Source organism: Mercenaria mercenaria, chromosome 8 (assembly GCF_021730395.1).
Source record: "Mercenaria mercenaria strain notata chromosome 8, MADL_Memer_1, whole genome shotgun sequence".
Taxonomy (NCBI): domain Eukaryota; kingdom Metazoa; phylum Mollusca; class Bivalvia; order Venerida; family Veneridae; genus Mercenaria; species Mercenaria mercenaria.
In genome coordinates, this window is record NC_069368.1 from 83137175 (window position 1) to 83162779 (window position 25605).

Below are 25605 nucleotides of genomic sequence, written 5' to 3' on the forward strand. Positions count from 1 at the left end.
AGGTAAGCGCTGCGTGGAATTGACGCAGTAACGTGAGTACATTCCGAGACAGCGTACATGTTATATTCTGTTACAGAAATAATGTTTATATTTACAATAGAAACTATAATAGTATTTTATTTAACGGTAGTTTGTTTCTTTTGGCTATTTTTATACTAAACTAAAGTTCATTTTAGAAACATTCCGACGAATGCTGTTACTCAGGCATGTTACTCAGTATTTTCATAGATGTCTAAGCATCAGAGATAAAATTCACCTTAAACAGGAAGAAATGGCTTATCAAATGAAATATTTCCGCTTTTGTATAACAAATCTATAATAAGTCTTGAAAAAAACCAGTACATCCTTCTAGAAAAAAGCAATATAAAGGGAAAAAAGTTTTGTCCTAGTGGGGCTTGAACCTACGCCCTCCTGAAAAATTAGTCAAAGTAGGTTTATGGTAGGAATTGAATACTCTTCTAAAAGGAGGTACACTATTACGGGTCCATTACCTTAAGGCGGTCAATTTTCCTTACCATCGTATTAGGGAAGGAACAGGACTAGAACAGTCAGATTGGTAGCGGGGTTCGAACCCAAAATTTCCCTCAGACTGACAGGACAATCGCCCCATCAGTACTTCAGTGCTTTGATCTATCAAGCTTTAGTAGATTTCCATTAATTCGTAACGATAATTTATATTAATACATGCACTTTGTATTTTTGTATTTATTTATCACCAATATTCTTTTCAGCCAGTTTAGCAATGAAAGTTTTCAACTTCAGTATTCATTATTTAAACTAATCTCACTTTAGAATTCCTTAGTACAAAAGCGAATAAAGCTTAAGTTCTAACAAAATCTTCCTGATAGAGAGTCTTCACGTCTCGTGATATAATACGTGTTCGGCAAAAAGACGATATATTCAAACTTCTGAAATAAATGTTATCCGCATGTCTGAGTACTGTAAACGAATGAATAAAATGTTTAATAGGTTTGATGTCACAGGGACGTTATAGTCTCTCTGGTGAAACAATTAGTTGTCGCAAATTGAGCATGATAATATATTGGTGTAGTAGGCGGTTGAAAACATAAAGCAGTCATCAAAAAAGGAAATAAATGGGGTCTACGATGTTGTTTTGAACAAGTTAAGTGCAATATGTTCGATAAATTCTTTGCGAATATCTATTGTTTCCAACCAAAGTAAGACCACTGTATAATGACAGACGTCTGTACACGTGTTAGTAACTTAAAAAGTTAGTTTAGAAAGCAGGCCGTAATCCTAATCTAAGAAGTACAATTCTGTTTCACATTGGTGTCAAACTATAAACGTCAAGGAAAGCTCCCATACATTTGGTATTGTACCGAGTTAGCACCACCAACGTTGGTAAAATAAAATTCAAATATTTCTAGAAATAATGAGTTCACTACCATTCCAAGCCAAGAGAACTAAACGGCCAGTGGTTCGGATTAAACAACTTTGATGACGTTCATGTCGGTGGTATCAGGGTGTTTGGTGTAAAAGTAGTGTCGTGTAAGCATTTGTTCGCAACACATTCCATCAGCCTGAAATAATTCACTGAGACTGAGAATAAATGAGAAATCCCCTACGGACACCATCATCTTTACTTAATTCTACGGTACGTTTGGGAAATGAAGGACGGTAATTAGTTCAATGTCTACTGTATTGACGATAATTTGACAGCCATACATTGACAGAATGCTTTTCGCATCGGAGAATGAGCTAAATCCGGCAGATATTTGTAAAAAACGGTTCTGTACAGGGACCATATGAAGTATGGCTTTATCAAATACAATTCATTTAAGCACGACCGTCTTACCTGAGAAAAAAAAAGAATATTTGAATGTTGCAACAAACAACAAGCATGCGGCGGGATTCATATTTACTTTGGGTGTGCTCACCCTTAAAATGTAGATAAATTGTCAAGTTTGCAATACTCTGAATTTTATTCAAATGAGAATAATTATTCTAATTCTGTCGTTCATAATTAAAATGTGCGATTAAATACTGTCACTCTAATGAAAAGATATCAATATTGAATTAATACACAATATTATGTTATTCATTGAGAACTCGGAAAATACATGGATAAATAATGACATTTTTCGATGAAATATCCATTATTCATTTAAGTCACAGTACATGCATGCCGTGTCACTTTTAAGACAGCTTCGCATTCAGTTCTATTATGCATGTTTGTGACATTTCTCGGATGTTTTGTCTGCGAATAGAGTGTCATTTATTACATATAATCTACATTACTGTACAATCTTAATCAGTTTCAGCGATCATTAGCCCATTCGTGTTTGATGGTATGAATAAGTGCACAGCCATTTTTAAATTGTTATTAAATTTGAGAACCAAGAAGAGGCAAGCTATTACATGTAATCACATTTCATGACAAATATATTTTATACTTTTTCTAATATACATATAGAATATTACATAGTTGATGCATATCATGCTATAAATTCTAAAATTCAAAATATTTTCTTTTAACATTTCTGAGAAAGTCACTTGGGTATATTAATGTAAAAAATCTCTTCCTGCCTACTTTATGTTTCAATTAACACCTTTCTTTTTACCATGTACATGGCTGTCACACCGTATTGTATACCATAGACAACAGAAATCTAGAATATCCTTTTGTTACTTGAGATATTTAGGTGGTGTACTACTGTCTTCCAGCCTCGTTTCCATCCAGGGATGTTTGGTGTAGAAAAGTAATATTTATCACACGCTTAACCCTTGCCCTGCTAAATTTCTGTAATGAACTTGCCCATCTTTCAATTTAGACAGTACTATTGGCTGTTAAAAGGGGTGCTTATCAATATATTACTGATTGAATGGCGGACAGTGCAGATCTTGATCAGACTGCACGGTTCTGCTTGCTGATCAATATCTACGCTGGTCGCAAAGGCAACATCAGCCATGTCTAGCATGATAAGAGTTAATCACGGACCCGAATTCAACACATTGTCTGAATATATTATGCATTCGTGGCTATGTAGCACCACATTCGTAACAGATCGCATTTGTAACAGATTTCGTACGTATGCGATCGCATTCGTAACAGGTAAAATGTGTTACGAATGTGTTTGTCCAACATGGGGGTTGACATGAGAAGCACATATGTATCATGTTGAGTTTTATACTGCAAATGTTCAATCAGTTGGTTGTCATCGCAACATCATTAAATGACTGCCACAAGCACCATCACAAGTTAGCGTCGTCGTCGTCGACGTCAAAAACGTCATAAAATTATTTGAGCCGCATCATGAGAAAATGGACCTTCGGGAGTCTTCGAACCAGTTTGCAACCAGTGTGGGCCCAGATCAGCCTGTGCATTCGCTGTTATTTCAAAGAAGGCTTATTCTACCTGAATTTGACGTTTTCTGACCCTAATTCAGATGCATAAATGCCAGGTCAGCCTTAATATAGAGTTTCCGGAAACTCACAAAAATGTCCGAATGCAAATTTTCCCGTGACTTGGCTCAATTTTTATTATCATTTCTGCATCCACTGCCACTACCACTATAATATGATTACAACTTCAGCTACTTCTACTGTTACCTCTACTAGCTGAAATGTAGACCCACATGCTCAGGTCACTGGTTCGAACCCGGTGGCGACATACATTTGTAGCTATCTTTCGTTATCCAGAGCTGTCTTAAGTTGGGTTACAAACAGGAAGTTGCAATGTCCTGGGATAAATTATAAACGGAGTCGTTAGCCTTAAGTCTAGGAGGGCCCGACATGTGCATGCTGCGAACTAATGTCTATGAGATTTTAAGAAAATACTCCTTAGTTTGTAATTACCCTCACCCCACTGAGCTCGCTTGTAAGGAAATAGGCCTTTGTTTATTATAATCCCGCTGTGAAATAGCGGAGTTCGTGCAGTTATATATATAGGTTCTTGTCCTTGGTATAACTTGCCCATGCATTGTCAGATTTTCAAATTATTTGGTACAAATGATCAGCACGGATAGAAGGTTTGTTGCGATCATGATTCATTTTGCTATATCCAAGATCATGGTCACAGCTTTGAACTTAAATTTGTTTTGTTATTTTGCTGTAATATATACGTTTGTGCCCGGATCATAACTCGCTTTAGTCAGATTTCCAAATACCTTGGTACAAATAACCACCATTTATTGGCAATCTGTGGTGATCATATTACACCTATTACTGCAAACGACTCAAATTTTGGCAACCTGTAGAATGGTTTTGATGAATATTATGTTTGTTTGTTGGATTCAGAGCGCCTGTTTTCAACAGTATTTAGGTAATACAGTTTAGGGCAGTTAATCTTACCATTGATCCTACAACGGACAACCCTCGTAATGATGATGATGATGATGATGATGATGATGATAGTGATAAAAATGTCAAAAATATCAAAATCAGTACAACAGTATCTTTATGTTAGTAACATCAACTTCCCATCTTGAAACAGCACCGATAGGCGAAAATCGCAACAGATACGTGTAGTTATTACCCGGTCTCGAACGTGTATCCCTCGACACTCTAGTCGATGGTTATATTAATTGAAATTATACCCTGGCTCATATACGAGTTTACACTCATACAATCGTTTACGGGTCTGGTAAAACTGCACCACCCTCACCGATGGAGTTACTTGAGTCGCTCCTATAGAGATACAAAATAAGAGTGTTTCCATACGAACGCAGACACCAGGTCAGGCAAGAAAACTCTCTTAGTAAAAATAATCCAATAAAGTTCACGTCGGGTTTTGAATAGGACATATTTCATTTGATGTATCCATTGTCGTCAGTATAAGTTTTTTTTAATTTTTGATGTTCAAAGCAATGCGAATTGACAAAGATAAACAAAACGAAAACCCAAAACCTATCTTGCAGCGAACCCGCGGACGCCGACGACATCAGGATCAGAACAATAGCCATGAGCAGTCTTCGAATAGTCAAGCTAGTCACTATTTAAAAGTATACATAAATGTATATATACCCGATGTTCTACGAAAACAACCTTTTTCAAGACTTCCTATGTTGAGACTGCCTTGATCTTGTTTTTAGTGTATTTTATTTGTTGTTGAAGCGGTACAATCTATAAAAGTTGAACAGGGATTGCATGTGATGTGCATCTTCCCCTTTAATCATACATATTCATATATTCAATTGCATTCAGTAAAAATGAAATCTTACAAACCAAAACCGATATAGGAAATTTATAAGTGACATGTACATGTAGTATCATGCTACTATGAACAGACTAGTCAAGATTACGGTATTCTTTCCAAGTGTAATTACCAGATAACAAACCACTACCAAGATATCACCTGACCGGAAATATCCCTCAATTCAACAAGAGGGTCGTCATGGCCCACTATCGCTAACATGAGTAATACTACACTATACATGTTATTAAATCTGCGATTTTTGCCATTTCAGGGGCCATAACTCTAAGACAAATAGCGTGATGTGGCTAGTCTTCGAGGAAAAAAGCAAGATCTTAATGATATATAATTTCAATGCAAGTTTGGTCAATATCAAATAATAAATGTAATCTACGTCATCTTTACAATGGTAAAGTCAGCAAATCTTGTCATTTTAGGGGCCATAACTCCAAGACAAATGGTGCTATATAGCTGGTTTTCGCAAGGAACCGAGATGTTATAGATATATAACTTCTATACAAGTTTGGTCAAAATGAAATAATAAATATGGTCTCTATTGTGTTCACAAGACTAAAATAAGCAAATTTTGCCATTTCAGCCATTACTTCGAGACAAGAGGCGCGATATGGCTGTTTTTGAAGGAAGTGAGATCCTTTATAAGTTTAATAAAAATTAAAAAATAAATGTAATCTCCATTGTGTTGACAAGGATAAATTCAGCAATTTTTTGCCAATTCAGGGGCCGTAACTCCGAGTAAAATGATGCAATACGGTTGTTTTTGAAAGGAACCGAGATCTTATAGATATATAAGTTGTGTGCAAGTTTAGTAAAAATAAACAAAAATGTGGTCTCTATCGCGTTCACAAGGCTAACACTGCACCAGCATGAACTCTATGTAATAACTGTCGGCAATTTTTCCTCTTTTGCACAAAGTTTGGCGGGTTCTCTTGCAAGCATTTTCTATACGTAGGTTATTTCTCAGATATTAGACTTCTGACAATGATAGAACCAGCTTTATCAATATATTTTGGACGTTTGTAGATAATTTCATACTTTATGTGCTAAGTTATGTCTAGCAAACATGTTAATGTAGTGGGTATAAAACATTATTAAGTAGAGATATGAGCTATATCCACGGTGATTATCCTGTTTTTGTCGCATTTACATCTCGTAAGCATTCGTTCCATTAATTATTTATGGGAAGGTTCTTTCCTGTGTCGCTTTATAGCCGACTCGATATTAAAGCATTACCTATATAATACAGGCTAGCTAACACACATGTCACTTTTTAAGGATAACTTTTATTATTTTTACATATTTTCAAGAAACTAAACTATATAAGATAATGATTTGCACGTATAGAACGATGCAGCCAAGCAAATAATAGCAGACTTTGTTTTCTTGAATCTGTTCGAGATGAAATAACAGGTGCAGCACACCTCACGCGCCAAGCACTGACTCCAGTGGAACTTCTCTTTGAATAAACATTGAATAGACTTTATGATCTAAAAGAACAACTCTAAGACAGCGTTATTAATCCTTGTATGTTAATTGTTTCTCACACATGTCTGTCGAAATATGCAGTGTTGTTCTGAATTTGGTTAACATTGTAAAGTTTCAAATTTCTACTGAATTAACCGACCTCTCGGGTAGGAAGGGAGTACCAACAATAAGTTCGAGCGAATCCGTTCCATATTACATAAAATGTATTTATGAAATTTATCGTATATTTAGAACAATATGTTCTGAATAAAAAGTTAAAATTTCAGTGAAATTGATAAACGTTCTTATTTATTTCTCTACCTCAACCAACAGATAAATATTCTATGCCCAGCTGTATCGTACAGCCATATTTAAAATTGGTTTGATATTTGATCACATATCAGAAATAATTCAATATCTACCCTGTCTACCCTCAGATATGATATTTGCCCATTTATCAAACATAAACCATCCAGGTATATTTTTGAGACCTTCTAAAATGGGTAGATGTCGTAAAATGAACAAATGGCACTGCATTATTCTATTTTATTGAAATTTCTGTATTTTTACAAGAGTTTTTCAAAACATATACTTGTTCATAGAAATGTGTTACTTGTCATATGAAAAATATTGCAAAGTATAACGAGAGAGTGTTAGTAGTTTCGATACGTATAAGTGTTTCGTATTGTCTCTCAGTGTTTGGGGGTGATTTGATTCAAACGGTTCACCATAAAATTATTTAATATAAATTCACCATTTGTTACCTTTTTCTTCTCCAAGTGTAATATACTTCAAGTCTTATGCTACTTTGCCTTCGAAAGTGTTGACCCGGGTTTTCACTTCCGTATCATCCTGTCACCCTAAAACCGGTATGTGGTTACATAATGACACTGCTTTTCTCCAGCATGTACCCCAGGAACCAGATATGGTAACATTTAGAAGATATTTTTAATGTAGGGATAACGCATTTATTTTCGTGAAATAAACATGCACTGACGTTATTCTAGCATAAAACGCGTAGAAACTGATAAATGAATACATTGTCACTCAGCGTCGTTAAATTTGCATGAAATGCGTTGTTTTTGTTTGATTTTTGCCTTGACGTCATTTCTTTCGTATTATCCGTTTTGGGGCCGTAATACGTTTACGATTTGCCACATAATGCGCATATATAAAAAGGTGTTTTAACAGCACGTGAGCGCGAGAATCTCTCTGTTAACACACGTTTTCTCTCCTGTTAAAACACCCCCGAAAAGTGACAAGAACAGCAGTTTTATGCTAGAATGTTTAATGGCACTGTTTTTTCTCCAGCATGTCACCCTAACACCCACATATGGTTACATTTAGAAGTCATTTTGAAATTTTGATGACTGTTTTTCTTTTCCAGCGTATCACCCTAACACCCAAATAAGGTTACATGTAGACATTTTTAATGGCACCTTGTTTTTACTTCTCTGTAATCTGTTTAGGAATGATTGTCTCCTGAAGAAACAACTGTGCTCAGAAAACACGACGAAATGAAGTTTTAATTCAGTGTCATAAACAGCTGTTTCTTTAAAGAATTAGTTTCCTTCCTTTAAGGTTAACAAACGTTTCTCTTTAAACTTTATTTTTTATTTGCAGGATCTCACAGAATACTGCGTGACGTTGTTATCTCAAAAGTGCGGGTCTACATTACCTGGTAAGAAAAACTTTTATGATCGTTTACTGCCTATGTAATATCTCATGGTGACTATAAGCCGGCCCTGTCGAGCAAAGGGCAGAGCCAACAGTCGAAAACAATATTCTCTGAGGCGATTTTAAATCAAATTATAAACATTTGAACAACATCTTCAAAAACATTTGCTCAATTGTGTCTGCTGAAAGTGAGCCAAGGATTGTGATCATGTGATATTCATGACTTTTTCTAATAAACTTTTCGCCCAACAAGCCTTTTTCACTTTAGCTAGACGTATTATGTAGGTCAGTGTCAATAAAAGGTGTACATGATAAATTGCTGTTTACACATTTAATGACTTCCATCCTCAATATAAACACTGGACTTCCGCCAGGTTTAGTGGGGAATTGAGATAATTTAGTGAAAAGTTTAGTTTTGCCTCGTCTAACTCTAAATCCTTGCTTCATAAAGTATCTATATATTTACTTCTCCCACATGTAGTGGGGGAGACATCTTGATTTAGTGCTGTTCAAAGTTTGTCCACGCTACTCCTCCGACTCCACCGAGTGGATTTACACAAAACTTCACAGGAGTAATCATTGCCAAACCTAGTAGAGCATATCTTCAGCATTTTCCTGTTCAGTGATTTTCAGCGGAGTTATGGCCCTTAATTCATCAAATTTTATGATCTTCTCTTATATTATTGGGCGGATTTCCACCAAACCTCAAAGAAGTGATCATGTTAAGCCTCTTTATGCATATCATCGGTATTTATCGGTTCAATAATATTCAACGGAATTATGACCGTTGATTCATCAAATTGTATGATTTTCCACCAGAAAAATTTGTTTCCGATCCATAACTTTTATGTACACCGATGGATTATCTTAATACTGCACACATATGTTCCCCATGATGAGACAATATGTCATGTACATGATCTATGCTTGAAGGTCAATGTCACTATTGAAATTTAAGTAGTGGTGGACGGATAGCTCAGTGGTTTGCACACTGGCCTTCCAATCCTGAGGCCGGGGGTTCGATCCCCGGCAGCTACTCTGGAATTTTCAGAAACGCTTTTCAGTGTTTCCCACCCAACTAGAGGTGTACTGTTCAGGAACCCAGGCAATCCTTGCGTGTATCAGTGCTATACACTGGGCACGTTAAAGAACCAGGCTGTCTATTCGACATTGGTCAGATCGCTCTGTGTCTGTACTAGTAGAGGATGAATTATGCGCCCTGTGTGGCTGCATTTGAACTATGTAAAGCACCTTTGAACGTGAAATTGATCATGAAAAGGGCGCTATATAAATCTGGTATAATAATAATAATAATAAGTAAAAATTGTTTTTGTTTCTAAGCTCCTAAATGACTTAAAGCATTTTTAGTCTTAACACTGTTGCCAACAACCACAAGGGACGGACACTAACAAAGATTTATACTGGTAGGGGACTTCTGTATTGCCACTGCAATTCTCGGTCACTTGTTTTTGAGTGGAATTCCACCAAACCTTTCAGAAGTCTATCATTGCTAAGCCTCATTATGCATATTGTGACTGTCGGCATCTTCCTGTTTAGTGATTTTCGGTGGAGTTATGGCCCTTGATTTGTTAAATTTTATCTTGCCTGCGCAACTGCTCCGATACCACCAGGAGGAATAACAACAAAAATCTGCCAAGCCTACTTGTGCATATCGTCGGCAGATTCCAGTTCGTTGTTTTGGCCCTTGATTCGTCAAAGTTTGTGGCGCTTTAGTCACTTCCCTTATATAATAAGTTGGATTTTCACCAAACCTTACAGGCGTGATCAATGTCAAGTCTTATTATGCATATTATCGTCATGTTCTGCTTCAGTGATTTTCAGCTGAGTTATGACCTTTAATTGTCATATATTACAATGTTTACACTACTTGCTGTATACAATTAGGCTGAATTCAACAAAACCTCACGAGTGATTAGTAAGTTGTGCATATTATCTTCATGTTCTGATTAAATGATTTTCAGCGGAATCATGACACTTGATTTGTCAGATTCTTTGATCTCTGCCGTCTTTTATATGACTGAAAAATTGTTGAAAAAGACGTTAAACCCGAACACACACACTCTTTGATCTCTGCTACATCTCCTATACCACTGGTTGGAATTCCAACAAACTTCTAACGAGTACCAAGTCTAGTTGTGTATATGTATTGGAATGTGAAGTTTCAGTAATTTTCTCTGGAGTTATTGCCCTTAATTTGTTGAATTTTGCAATTTCTGCACGGTAAGGGGTGGGAGACATACGTTTTTCGTGAAAAAACAATCTCTAGTTGATTATAATTTCTTAAATGTAAAATATTTTATATGCACTTTTGTGATACGTAAACTACATCTTCATTCCTCTTTTTGCCATAAGGCATTTTTGTGTTTGCTTTATTCAGCTACGTCATTGTATGTTTGTTTATTTGTATTTGGTTGTCTGATTGACATTGTCATATGACAATGGCTTCCGTTATTGTCATGCATCTGCTGTCAAATATATTGATTTATTTTGGTGTGCTGTAAATGCATTTTCTGTTCTGTTAAAATGACCCATTTAATTGAGATGTTCCTTTTTAAAATTTTATACGTGTGTAGTTATTATGCATTGCATGCACTTGAATCTTTAGAAAGTTCAAATGTATCGAAAGTATCTTATGAAAATTAAAGTCAGGGTAGGAGTAAGTCGTAAACTGGTGAAAATATCATGTTTTTAAAAACAGACAATCCTTGACTTGTTTTTAAAATATAAAAGCAAATGTTTTATTAATCTATCTTACTTGTAAAGGCTTACTTCAAAACAAGAAATATCTTTTAAAAAAAGATGGTCGGCGTGATGTAACTGAAGCACAAGTTATATATGGGCAGAAACCTGTATTTTAAATCTTTTTACAATTTTGAAAGGGGCCTCTGTGAAGTTTTGTATAAATGAGGACAGTAGTTCTGAAGAAGACTGTGTTTAGAAATTGTGGAGGGACAAACGACGGACACCAAACAATCACAAAAGCTCACTTTGAGCCTTTGGTGCTTAAACGATGGTAACAGTAAGCAAACAATATTGAAATACGTTCTATACTTTATTTCTGGAATTGTTGGAAGCAACATGAACCCTTACCCTACTTCAGCTTATTATCAAATGTGTCTGTCATTCAGAATATGTACAGTACTGTTTTCACCGGAAAGATTAATTTAAAATTTAGAGTCTAAAATTAACAGTATCGGACATGTTGTTGCAGGTTAGTAATGATTTGCACTGGTTAGAAATTGTTGCTGTAATGCAGGGTAAGAGTTAATGACTGTATAAAACAAATAACCTTTTTGTAAAAACAAAACTTAAGGAAAGGAAACTTAACAAAACAGAAATAACTTAACAAGAAAACTTAACAAAACAGAAATATGTCCGGATGAGCAGATGAATATTTGGTTACGCACACCTGTTCAAGTGGTACGCATATAACCCGATGGTGCTGTACTTATAGAGGTTATAGATGACGAACGCGTTGTCATTTCACTCAGTGTCACACATGACTCAGAGTGAAGCATTTTTCAGCCTTTCCTCCAATCAGCGCCACTCTTACAAAATCTCTCATTATGACTGAAAATACCGAGAATACCTTACCAAGCAATCCGATTGGTACATTATTCAGCGGCATAAGGTCATACGAGGTCATAAAATCGTGCTTAATACGGCACGCCGAAAAAAAAAGAATAGACCAATTGTCTTTTAATCATTCTTTTTACTTATGATATGCTTTATCTGATATGGAGCGATTACAAAACTGACGTAATCAATATACCACAAATAAGTCCTTGAGCGCATTACAATTATTGATTACTAATTTGATGTAAAATCAATCCATTAGTAAATTACATGAATGAACTAATTCGAAATACTCTTAAATAGCCTTTTCTTGAGCTGTATCGGATATCCCGTATAATCGTAAAACTGAACATACACCGGCTAATGGCAGCTAGAGGAAATTAGAATACAATAGAAATGGACATTAAGCGAGAAAACACGAGCAATTAGCGGAAAGTAATTTAGTTTATAAATCAAAATCTTCGACAATAGTATATAATCGATATTCCTTTATGATTTAAGGCTTTGTGCAATGATTATCGTCTTCTTAAAGCCAATTATAATAAGACCTGCTTTATTTCTAAGTCTCCCGCAGTGTTTGAGCGAATATATTGCATGGAAATACTTTTACTAATTAGCGACTGAGTAATACGACAGAACGATGGGTGTAATGTCTGTTTTTGAAAATTACTTGGAACATCAAGCCGCATACTTTTATCATAAAATGGTATATATGTTTTATTGAATGGTTTTCTTAAGATAAAGTTGTAGAAGCATGGGTCATTATCTAACAATATGGGATGTTTTATTGATGGCAAATATTGTACTTACTCCTAAGTTCTATACTTTGGCTGAGCTATGGCATGAACGTATAATATACATTTCTTAAGACAATTATGATAAGTGTTTTCCGTTTTTAATGTAAACTTTGTTCAATGTTTTAATGTTGTGTTTAATGTAGGGATAATACACGTTTTTTTTGTGTATTAACGTCTGCAGAAGCCCGCGGGATTGTTTGTGACCGAGACCGAAGGTCGAGGTCACAAACATATCCCAAGGGCTTCTGCAGACGTTAGTACACAAAACAAACGTGTATTGTCGCTATTCTTGCATAAAAATATATTTCACGACGATTTATGTATTGTTTTCAGATGTGATGACTTGACGATTCCGGTACATTTTTTATTTACCATTCCAGTTGTTCTTGGAAACGGTAAACATGTTTTAAATATCCGTATCCAGGGCCCGGAAATAAACAACACTATCAAAAGCACATCCTGAAGGTTTTTAAGCGATTTTTTTATCTCTCATTATTACAAACATAAAATTACCAATAATTGTTCATATCATTTCACAATTTGGTGGACTCGATCACAATTTCAAGAATAATAACTTTACATTCGAGTTATATTGAGTTCGGACACGCAGTTGGAGTACGGATGAGTACGAACGTAATGTCAAGTTTCCAAGCTGTTTATATAAATTCTTCGAGAAATTAGATAAAAACATACTGACTGATACTTACCAAAATCATAAATATGATACATAAAAACAAGGAATCGCACAGGTAAACACGCTATTCTTTAACATTCATGGTTGTCTACAAAATCTGAATTGACGCAGAGTTCTGAAAGGGGAGTAAACAATGGAGAAACGAGTACGTACAATGTTGGGGGCAGCGCATTTGGCGTTAGTTACTGATACAGTAAAACATTCTATGGTTTAGATTGCATATTTAATGCTTCAAAAAGAGGTTTTTATGAAAGAAAAAAGACGCAGATACCAGATGTCAATCTGCGCAGAATTACATATACGTCCCTGGGAAAGCATTTCAAAAATAAAAATCGGGTATTAACAGCACGTGAATTGCCTTGTTTGCACACGATTTTTCTCCAGTTAATACATGGGCGGATCCAGGGAAAAAAGAAGTTTTTATGCAAGAATTTCTGTTTTATTTTGTAGTTTCTTGGGATTATGTTTAGACCTTTGGTTAAAATGAAACACCCGATGCTATATTTTACGGTCTTGCCATAAATTTTCCCAGTGAACTTGATAGATATACTTTACTGTAAAACATCAGTAATTCACTGCAGTATTACGTTAAAGGTCCAATACTAAGGAAAGTGAACATTTTAATTTCTTTTAAAAAGCACAGAAACTATTTCATTTTATTGGAAAATGAAAGTTAGTATGTAGAAATTCGAAATAAATCGCAGTATATGTACAATTACTTTTCTATGAAGTATGAAGAAAGTTAAAAAGACCTGGGGGGTCATTCTGTCGATTCATTGAAATTTCAACACAATACACATACATTTCTTTGAGTTCCAAAGATCTTCTGTAAATTTTGACCTGCCAATCTTCATTATTTAGTGTCTTGCATAAGTCTATGCACTGGCTATGAAAAAAATTGCCAACTCACTTTCCCTTAGTAATGGACCTTTAATAATATAATGTATACATATATATTGAACGTTGACGAGGAATATACACGTCAGTTCCTGAAATAATTCACCTGCTCCTGGGTTTTCCCCCTACAAAAAAGCATTGGCTTAAATTGTGTCGAATGGGCCTCCATGGCCGAGTGGTTAAGGACTTCAAATCACTTGCCTCTCATCAATGTGGGTTCGAGCCTCACTCGGGGCGTTGAATTCTTCATGTGAGGAAGCCATCCAGCTGGCTTACGGATGGTCGGTGGCTCTACCCAGTTGCCCCTCTGTGCATTATTTCATCACGAGCGGGCACCTGGGGTCTTCCTCCACCATTATTGTGTCAGTGCGACGTTAAACCCAACAAAATAAATAAATAAACTGTGTCGGTGTCACTGTAATCCAATAAAAGCGATTGCTGTAAATAAGTATTTGAGGCATGGTGCGCAATTAGCACCTTGAATCTGAAAAGTTCCCAATCAGACCAAATAAAGCATCACCAGCTGTGTAAACTGCTTTATTTTATTAGATGAAACAGACTGGATTTTGAGCAACATAAAACAAATAATTACGGATTTTGATTACTAATTTGGTTCAAAATCATTAAAGTGATGAAAATAATTTGAGCGAGCTGATTTGATGTGTTGCAAAAAAACTTCCCTTTCAGCGATATTAGTTATCGTCGGAACCAATAAAATAACTTATAGAAGACTATGATAAAGCATAGAAATACGAATGCGATGAAACTGGACATAAAACTGTAATATATACTAGACAATTAAGAGTACAAAAGCTGTGTTTGTAAAACAGTATTACGGATATTCTGTGATGCCATCAGTCTTTATTGAAAATGTATACTCCTATTCTATGAGAGAATTATTGTGATATCATTTCATTTTATCACATTTTTGTTGACAAACTATTTTTGTTGGATAGATACAAAAAATAAGACAGGCCAAAACTTTAAAATAGTTTGGCCTCATGTTGTGTAGTTTATTAAGTGTTATATCTACTGTTGCTTTTCGTACCCCAACTTATATGTTTAATTCATTGAAAAAAATTAAAATATCCACGTATATGTGTTATGTTATACATATTGAATTTCATCTCTGTATATAATCAACGTGATATTTGCAGCAATGTTTGCTGATTGCTTCGATGATATGATATAACACTTTTGGTTAAATGGAGACACTCTTGTTTACATTAACGACGGAAAACAAAAAGCACAGATTACATTTGGTGGCACTTTGCTGTTTGTCTAGTATCTCAGCGTTAAATGAAAATAAAAATTGTTTTCATTTATTCTGGTCCATGGTGTAGTATCTACATGTACCTTGAATAATGACAGGTAAACGACCTATTTTGTTTACCAAATAAACATTAACGAAGCTACTGTAATCCACTTTTCAGTTATAATGAACAGTTTTACGGATAGTGATGATATTTAACTGAATGCAAAAGTAGAGAATAAGTTAATGTATACGATTTTTTAACTTGGTGACATTTAAATTCAACGGTTATCGTTGAGAGGTTAGTAATAATACATAAGTTTAAGACAAAATGTTTGAATTGTAATACAACTTCTCTGGATGATAGATCTAAAACCTTTGGAGATAGAATGAAGTTAAAACAATAAAAACACTAAAATTTACATTGTAGTACATGCCGTCGAAATATTATTAGAAGAATTCCTTCGCCAAATAGATGGAAATACAAGACATTGGGATAATGATAATTTTGTAGTTAATTGGAACAATTGCTTGCATTTCATGGTAATAAGGAAGAACTTGTCAAGTATTCTTGCTTGATATATCGACTTGGTTAATATCTTCCTTGGCGGCAGCCTGGTTACTGTCAATATGCTTTAAAAACCTGCAGTTCTACGCATGCATATATTGCCTGATATTGATAATCTAAACGTTCTGACAGACAAGCAACATTTTTAAGTGACACATGTGATAAAAGTATGGGCAATTAAGAGCATATAACATGTAACTGTTTTATCTATGACTTTTTCATCGTGAAAATTGGTTTGTAGAAATTTTCTTGACGTTATATCTGATGTCGTTTATTGCATATTTATTCCATGCTCCCTTATCGACAACTTCCCTAATATGTAACCAATAAAATGTAACGATATTAATATCAGTTTCCTAAGATTGGAAACTAATGAAAATAAACCAGTTTACTAGGCATGTAGTTGTTCCATGCTGCAACTGCGTCATACAATTAACCTTGTCAGTAAGTGAAAACACATTTAAATAAAGCACAGCTGTTGTAACCTCTGACCAACATGAATTACAGCATCTCACAATATTGCAGTTTATATTGCACAGTTGGAATCGATTGTTAGTTAAATGTTTGAACAAATATTCTTTTCTGGTAACAGGTAAAACGGAGCATTATTGAAATTATAACAAATAACATTTTACCTGTCAACATTGATACACGAATTTCCGAAATAAATCTGACAAGCTATTTATGAACCCTGAGAATAACTTGAATATTACAGGTGCTCCAGCCGTTGGTCCCCCGGGGCCTCCAGGACCCCCGGGTCATAAGGGAGAGCAAGGAAGACCGGGAGTGATGGGACACATGGGTCCACCAGGACTCAATGGTAAGTCATGTGTAACATATTTTGGCACGAGCTTCTAAAAAGGATCAGATATACCCAATATGACTTGGAAAAACAGTATTTGACTTATATTTTTTCTAAGTATTGCATGTAAATGGTACACACAATTCAAGATGTTCCCATGTTAAAAATATTCATCGTAAAACTTAGACTATGATTTGAAAGTTGCTTAGTTGTTATAAAAACCGATGCTATTGTCATTAACAATGAATGTCACCGTTCGAAAATGTTGATTCGGACAACAGGAAAGATAAAAGCTTTACAAAACGGAAAAAGTCTGTATGGAAACATTTTTACCTAAAATCATAAAGATTAAGCTTTTTCTGTGTTTAAGCATGTGAACTTCTTCCTTTTAGTGCCAGCAGTTAGCATTTATCCCACTTCCGGATTTTATTGAATGCGTACATTATTCGGAAGGTTTTTTTATATGCACACGTTAAAAAGTCGACTAGGGCTTAAAGAGTTCGCACCAACATTAAGCAGTTTGTCAAATCATTTAAGTTTTAGTCTGAATGTAATGCTTACATCTTAAGTAACACATTCTAAATGTACACATTCTTTTATCAAATTCCGTGCATTTTATGTAACATCAATATTAACACATAATATAATATGGACTTCTGTTGTAAATATACAATGAGTCAGTTTACTTCAGGACAAAAGGGACAAAAAGGTGAGAAAGGAGATACTGGAAGGGTTGGGGAACCAGGCGCAGACGGTCCCAAAGGACCTCCAGGTGGGTTACCTCGTAGTAAGTTTATTTTGTGGATTGTTTAAGCTATATGATAAATAACATGCTTTAACATATTTGAGGAATAATGTTACGTAACTGTACAACTGTATTTTGATCCTGACGTAAATATCTATAAATAAATGATTTATGTTGATCACGGACCTTTTTGCGGGAGTTGTCCTCGTATATAATGTATTTTTCTCAGGCAAACTTAAACTGAAAATGATGATTATATTGCAGAATAAATTCTTACATTTTTGTGCAGCGATATATGCCGGTGTTTAAACATTCTTTAAGCAATTATAATTTTCACGAGTATATCACAGAGTAAAAAGGTCTAGTTAACTTTACTTAGGTTGAAGGTTTCGTTGTATTATTGAAGCCTTGATTAATTTCTTGTATACAAAACAAATGTACATACACGTAAGATAAATAGACTGTATCATATATTTATGTTGTATATAGTTCTTAATGACTTATTGTGTAAATGTACAAAAAACAACAGATGTAGTATGTGCAGATAGATATTCCACCATATTTCTATATTTAAGGTTTTCCTGGTGTAAACGGGATACAAGGCTCGAATGGAAGACGTGGAAAACGAGGATTACCTGGTCGAGCTGGGAGACCTGGTGAAGATGGATTACCAGGACGGAAGGTTCTGTTCTCTCATTTCTTCTATTCTTGAGATTAGAAAGACTGAGACTTTTAACCTGAAAGACAAGCAATCGTTCGGAGTCTACTCTTTAGCTAAAATTTAATATCTAATTTCATGATCTTGCAGTCAAATACACTGCATCTTCGTACACAGAACGAAATAAACTGAATTGGAGACCGTTATTATGAAGCAAAGACCTCTACGGGCATTCATCTTTCAAACCAATGATTTCCACTATATCAGATTATTCTAGCTGCACTAAAGTCTGTTCTAAATTTCACTTTCCGTTAGACCAATTGTCATACATCTTAAAATCTAAAAATAAACTAATAACTTGTATAAAAGAATATTCAAAGAAATGCCAACATTCTAAACGCTATTTTTTCTGTCATATACAAAATACTTTATTTGGAAGAAGCGTCACACCTCCTACAATAATATTAAACGCTGCTTTAAATATTTATGAACATTTCATAGTCAAATGCTTGGAACTTTTTCTTGATGTCACACTTTTTCAAAACAGACAAGGTAAGATAATTTGACTCTGATGTGTTCAGACTTCACTGGACGATTCGTCATATGTTTTCGCGACTTCACATCAAGTCATATAGCGACTAGGACAGCAAGATTTAATTTGACAAAACAGCATATTTTTGTATCGCTTTAATTGACTACTTATTAATGAAACAACGGTAGGAAAATGTCACACAGCTATGTAGTTTTTTGTGCTATGGTCCCCTTTAATGAAACGCAGAGACGCCCGTTGGGGTTATATAGCAATGTTCAGATGAATATCGCTATCCTTCTATGTTTATACCAAATTGAAATTATTAACAGTTTAGAGCAATGATCAGTTTTGAACATCATGTCAAGCGAATAGTATTTGTTAAATGTTCATGTCGTTTTAGACTCACGGTTGCATTTTCAAATTCGAAGCAAACTTTCAATAAATATTCCCAGCAAAAGACGTTTGGAGCTTGGTAAAGACATTGCAATAACTGTATATGTCTATGCAAACCCATTATTTTAACTGGGGACTATACGCCGCTTTTCATGGAATTATCATTGAAGGGTTCCATGTGCACCGCCGTATGAACACATCTGTGGATGTCTCTAAATTGTTTTTGTACTTGTAGCATGTGTAAATGTTGAGTTCTGCTCAACCCGGGGCTAGAGGGCTAGGAAGGTAGCATTTATTTCCACTACCGTCCATGAACAGGCTCAGTCAAACTGAGCCTGCAACATTTTCGTTTTTGTCGTGTTTTGAGCGACCTGTGGATCTCTTCTATGGTTTCTATTTTTGTAAAATTCCATGGTCTTATATTGCCCCTGCTGCAATTGAAATCGGATTATTCAATATCAAAATCAGTATCAATAAAGAGCTACAATGACTTACTAATACTTAGCATAAAAGTTTATTCAAAAGTACGTCCTGGAACATATTAGTATAAGCGTAAACTTAAACATGAGAATTGCGTAAAGGAAAATCTTTAAGCGATCGGTTTAAATATTCAAGATTTCAATTAAGAACCAAACGTGGGTCATACACCTTCTGGGGAAAAAAAATTCAAACGAGATTTCAAGTTTATTTACCAGTGTAAACAGTATGTTCAAAAGAAGATATGAATAACAGTACAAAAGTACATGATTTGTGTGTCTGAATTCATTTCTTGTGTAAAAAAGGTACTAAAAGTAATAGCGTCTATCTAAACAGAAAAGAAAACAGTATTCCACATGAATTTACATATTATTGCGTTATTTTTATTTCAGGGAGAAAAGGGTGAGCCTGGGGACCCAGGTGGAACATTTAACACGAAGGGCGGAAACTGCACATGTAAGATTTTTATTAGATTTTTTTACAATAGATAAATGAATTGATTAAAGACATAAAGGGCTTGCAACGATTATTACTGATTGGATTGTAGATATATATATGCAAACCATGAATATATACATCGCCCTGTATTTAAACCGTCAATGACGGAAGTACAGGATTCAAAGGCATTTACATTAAATTGAATATTCGGCCTGTGAATCTGATAGGTAAAGTGGCGGTTATGTCAGGTAAAGGTTTAACACAATGCAGCACTTCCAACGCCAACAAAAACAACCTTTCGTATTGAAATATACAAAACGTTTCCAAAACTCGGTTGCTTCAGCTTCTGCTTTGACAGACGGTAAAACATTTATCAAAAATCAATTTAAAGCAAATACTCATGTAAAAGTCATTACGAAATATTACAAATATTAAACAGCCAATACACATCAAAATATGGTAAAACAAAAACAAGACCTGTTGCTAAGAAAAAAGATTAAATACTGGACAAAAGGCAATAAAGGGGTTTCGAACCAATCTATGGCAAGTCAACATCAAGTATGATATTTCTGCAAATGTCTTTGAAAATGGTTCTTAAGATTCTGCGTCATTTCTTCCCTTTGACAATGTGTGTCGGTGATAAAGCGATAACATCATTAAAAGTGTCATTACAAAATGTTATGATCCGTAAATATAAAAACACGTGGCAGGTTTACTTTTCAGTTGTCTTACAGTTAAGCGTAAAGTTTTCCTCTTTCAGTATATCGAAAGGAACAAATGATAAACTACGTACATGCACACACACGTACGCGCGCGCAACTTCGATTAGTGTCCTTGTTGTTGACACACTAACTCTAAATAGAGACGAATATAAATACATTTTTCGAGCCGAGTTTTACCATTGGTGCCAAATTATCAGGTTTCAGAAAATAAAGCATAAACATTTTGTTTAACCTTAGAGTAGTGGGTAATGGATGACTACATAAAGACGTCGAAACTGTACCGCTTATGTGTTATATTTTTAATGTTTGAATGACCTTCCATTCCCGATAAAAAAAATTAATTAAAAGTTTGGTTTGTACTTCGTTCAACTTCAAATAAGCTACTGTAAAATTTGAATGACTCCTACCTGCAAACTGCGATAACATTTACTTTCTTATAAATATCTTTATAATATTCAGGCTTTTCGTATAAATGTGATTACCTTACAATGTCAAAGCTTAAGATATTTACTTTAGCGTATACTTTAATTGTTTCACTTTTACATTGTTAGATAATTTCTGTCATTTTATGTTTCAAATGCTCAAGGTGAGCTATTGTAATAACCTTGTGTCCGTCGTCCGTCATCTTGCGTCGTGTGTCGTCAACAGTTTGAATGTTAACACTCTAGATTTCAGACTTCACAAGTGTAACACAATGTTAATGACCATTTGTCAAATATTACCTTCAGTAAAATTTCGGACGAGTTTGTTACTCGGTCATCTGGGATCAAAAACAAGGTCATTAGGCCAATTAATAGGAAAACATTGTTAACAATTTCTGTTTGATCTTAAAACTTTGTCAGAATGTTTATCTCTGTGAGATCAAGTCAATTCAAAAACAAAGTCAAAGCCAAGTTCCATACCTTGTTACCTGAGGTATAAAACTATGTCATCAGGTCAAATCAAAGAGAAACTTTGTTAGCACTCTAGAGGCCACATGTTCTGTTTGATCTCAAACCTTTGTCAGAATGTTTATCTCTAAAAATTTAGATTAGGTTCAAAACTAAATTACATTTGGTCAAGTCAGAAACCAGGTCATTTGGTCAAATCATGGAAAACATTGTAAACACTCTAGATGCCACATTTTCTACTTAACCATGATAAATCTTTGTCAAAATGTTTGTCTATAAAATATCTAGATCATGTTTTAAACTTAGTTACCCAAGATGCTAAAATAGGTCAGTAGGTCAAATCATAGAAAAACACTGTTCACACTCTTAAGAGGCCATATTTACTCCTTGATCTTCATCAAACGCTTTAAAAATGTCTGTCTCTTTGAAATCTTAGTCAGGTTAAAAGCTTGGTATTCTGAGTTCAAAAACTAGGTCATTTGACCGAATCATAGACCTTGTTAAAACTCTGGAGGCCACACTTTCAACTTCATCTTTATAAAACGTTGTCAGAATGTTTGTCTTTATAAGATCTAAGTCAAGTTCGAAACCAAACACTAGGTCACTGGGTATAATTAAAGAAAGACATTGTTAACACATTTTCTACCTGATTTTCATTAGACTTGGTCAGAATGTTTGCAAGCTGAAACTCTAGAATAATGTCTAACTGCGTCACTGAATAAAAAACGTCATTAGGGCATATAATATACAAACTTTGTTAACTCTTTAGAAGCCTCTTTTTTTCAACTTGATCATCATAATTATTTGTCAGAATGTCTGTCTGCTGTTTGAAATCTATGTCAGGTTGATAAGTGGGGTACCAGAGGTCAAAAACCATGTCACTAGGTCACTTGATTGAAAAAATGGTTTACGATCTACCTGATTTACATAAGACATGGTCAAGTCAAAATGTTTGTCTATGAAGTCTGGGCCAAAGTAGATACTAGGGTATATCTGAGGAAAGAACTAGGTCAGGTGGGCGATACAGGGCCTTCGAGGCCCTCTTCATTGTTATTTATCTTTCATCTTGATAGGATAACAGTCCTTAAATTTGAAATATGAAATGTGTATACATTGCAGCACTCATCTGGCTTTTAATCAAGTAGACGACGTATGTTCAATCTTTTATGTTGAAAGAATACTTTTTAGTGGCAATTCTACCTGCACCTCTATCATACTGTATGCCTTACGAATATCTAAAGTGTTACGACCGTCTTCTGTTCTTAAGTTAAATAACCTCCCTTTAAGGGGTTAAGTAAAAAGGTTGCAAAAAACCTTCTGTTAGACGATCGTATGTGGCTATTATATGAAAAACATGTAACAAGTTATAGAGAAAACGTTCTCAACATTAGTAGCCACTTAAAAGTGTAGTGTATGCAGATTTCCGGACCCGTTGAAATGTCAGCCATGTGCAGGTCTCCTATATACATTGTATGTGGTGTTGAAACATCGTTTATTGGGAATGTGGATGCATCTTATTATGTCGGTTGCCAGCATGCTTGGCTTAGGCCAAGGTGACGTATTCTCAGGGTTCTGGGAGTGTGCATAAAATGCGCTCAGTTGCGGGCAAATGTTCGTAACACCCTGTTCCTCAGTTATAGGAATACATAAAAGCATGAGATACATATGTTTAGATATGAATTAGCTTAAATGAAGTATACAACTCGTTTTATCTAATTAACACGTAATAGAGTAGTAATTTGCAGTTTCACAAATCTTCAATAGTGAATTCCAAACTTAAGTAGAGTAATTCTAGCATGTACACTTAACAATGGCTGCGTGAAATGTTAATACTACATGAGACGGCAGACTAATAATGTTAACTGCTCTCTGTCTGCATGCTTAAACGTACAGGTGATAACGTGAAAGGACAGAAAGGCGAGAGGGGTCATATTGGGTTTTATGGTTATAAGGGAAATAAAGGTACACAACTATTTTTCAAAGCAACTCCATATTGTTTCCATGTGCACTTCCCTTAAAATGGTGCAACTTGATCTTACAGGTCATATCATAAACTTTGCACAATTTCATACAATGCAGCTATAAATTTGGAGTGCTTTTGAATACAAAATATATGTTGCTATTATATTTTAAACAATTCAGAATTCATAAATTTAGGAAGAGAGCAAATTGCACCAGACAGGCGTGATTGCGCATGCTCCAGTTTACTGCATGTTAACGTAATTCTTTTTTCTCCTGTTTTGCATGCCGGGTGTGTAGGCATTGGAATAAAAGGAGATAAGGGCCAGAGGGGTCTGTTAGGCTTTACGGGATACAAAGGAGATAAAGGTAAGAACGTTAACCCTTACCATGCTAAATTTTTATAATGGACTGGTCCATCTTCCAATTTGGGAAGTACCATTTATCATTTGCAGGGATGTTTACTGAAAATTTACTGACTGAATAGCGAACAGTGCAGACCATGATCAGACTGCACGGATGTGCAGGCTAATCTTGGTCTGCACTGGTCGCCAAGGCAGACTCAATTGCCGCCAGCAGGCTAAAGGTTAAGAACATATCGAGGTTTTAATGGATATCCAACACTATTCTTCAAAATCAAGTTTAAATTTCCGCTTAACTCTTAGAATGCAGTCATCTATGGCTTTCAAGTATTTGATACAGCATATATGAAACCTAAGGGTTGAGCATTTTCACTCTATTTTACCAGAACTAGCCTTCCACAACACCACATTGACTTCATTTTAATTTTTTGTTTACTTTTATCATTAATTTGCCAATAACGAAAGTGATAATTTACAATTCATACTTATCAGATCTGTTGCAGCAACTATCACAAACAAAACAATTATAAGCAAATACGATAATAGATAAAAGTTTCAAAATGCTTGATATTATTCCCAAAATATGTGATTTTACTGAAAACGTTTTTGTATCTGCGCTGAGCTCAATTTCTTACCGGGGCTTTAAATGTTAGGGCATCCCATAAGATACAATGAGATATTGGTGGATGGGCTACAAATAGTATCATTGTAATGTTTTTTGTGCAATTTGAAATAATCATTGTTGTCTTTCTCTAAACTGAGTGAAGTAAGTACTGGTAGGAAATTCACCATTAAATTTCACTCACTCTTAAAGATGGTTGTTTATAGATAAATGGATTGATTATATCCACGTCGGTCTTGGTATCAGAATAAGATGACTTGATTCATTGATTTTTTTTATATTTTCTGGTCCACTGGAATCATCGCCGCAAAACAATGCATTTTATAATAGAGTTTCTCTTAAACCATTGTTTTTGGATGAGGTTGTTGCCCCATGTTATTACCTCTGTTAGACAGGGTCCACAGTTAATCGACTTCTAAATGTTACTGTATTTAATCATTTAAGAAGGTTTAACGTATCATCACAGCGAACTCTTATCCACGTCTCACATGGAATATACTATCATTATAATAATTATGATGTTACAGTTATTGAGACTGAATGAGTACGGGTTTTATTCAAATCAGTATGCTGTATAGCATTTTGTATTTATGTTACAATGGACAATTCCTGTTGTGTAATGCACTAGTGCCTCCTGAAGCTCCCTGTAAATGTAAATAGATGTGAGTCTAACTGTATGCCTGTTGTTATGATAATTTGCTTCTTTGACACATTTTAAAGATATCAACCTGTTCACTTTTTATGTAAGTTTTTAAATTTTGCACGGATGGTGAATTTTATAGATGGTAAGCGGATGTGAAATCAGTTTTCAAATTTTATGACGAACTTATCAGATTATTTGCCGTTGTTTTGAATATTTTTGTTTTTGTTAAAAAGACTTATGAGGATT

General features: G+C 34.9%; 1 protein-coding gene across 5 annotated transcripts in view; it reads left to right on the forward strand.

Annotated features, from left to right (window-relative positions):
* LOC123565962 (collagen alpha-1(XI) chain-like) overlaps positions 1-25605 on the forward strand; it is a 73180-nt gene that overhangs the window by 38076 nt on the left and 9499 nt on the right. For 3 of the 5 annotated variants that reach the window (XM_053550296.1, XM_045359721.2, XM_045359718.2), the window contains 6 exons: positions 8258-8315; positions 16832-16936; positions 17610-17705; positions 18239-18345; positions 20116-20179; positions 24033-24101. In XM_053550296.1, coding sequence (XP_053406271.1) covers positions 16906-16936; positions 17610-17705; positions 18239-18345; positions 20116-20179; positions 24033-24101 — 367 coding nt within the window. In that variant the 5' untranslated portion in view covers positions 8258-8315; positions 16832-16905. The remainder of the gene's footprint in view (positions 1-8257; positions 8316-16831; positions 16937-17609; positions 17706-18238; positions 18346-20115; positions 20180-24032; positions 24102-25605) is intronic. The other 2 variants (XM_045359719.2, XM_045359720.2) reach the window with 2 other exon arrangements.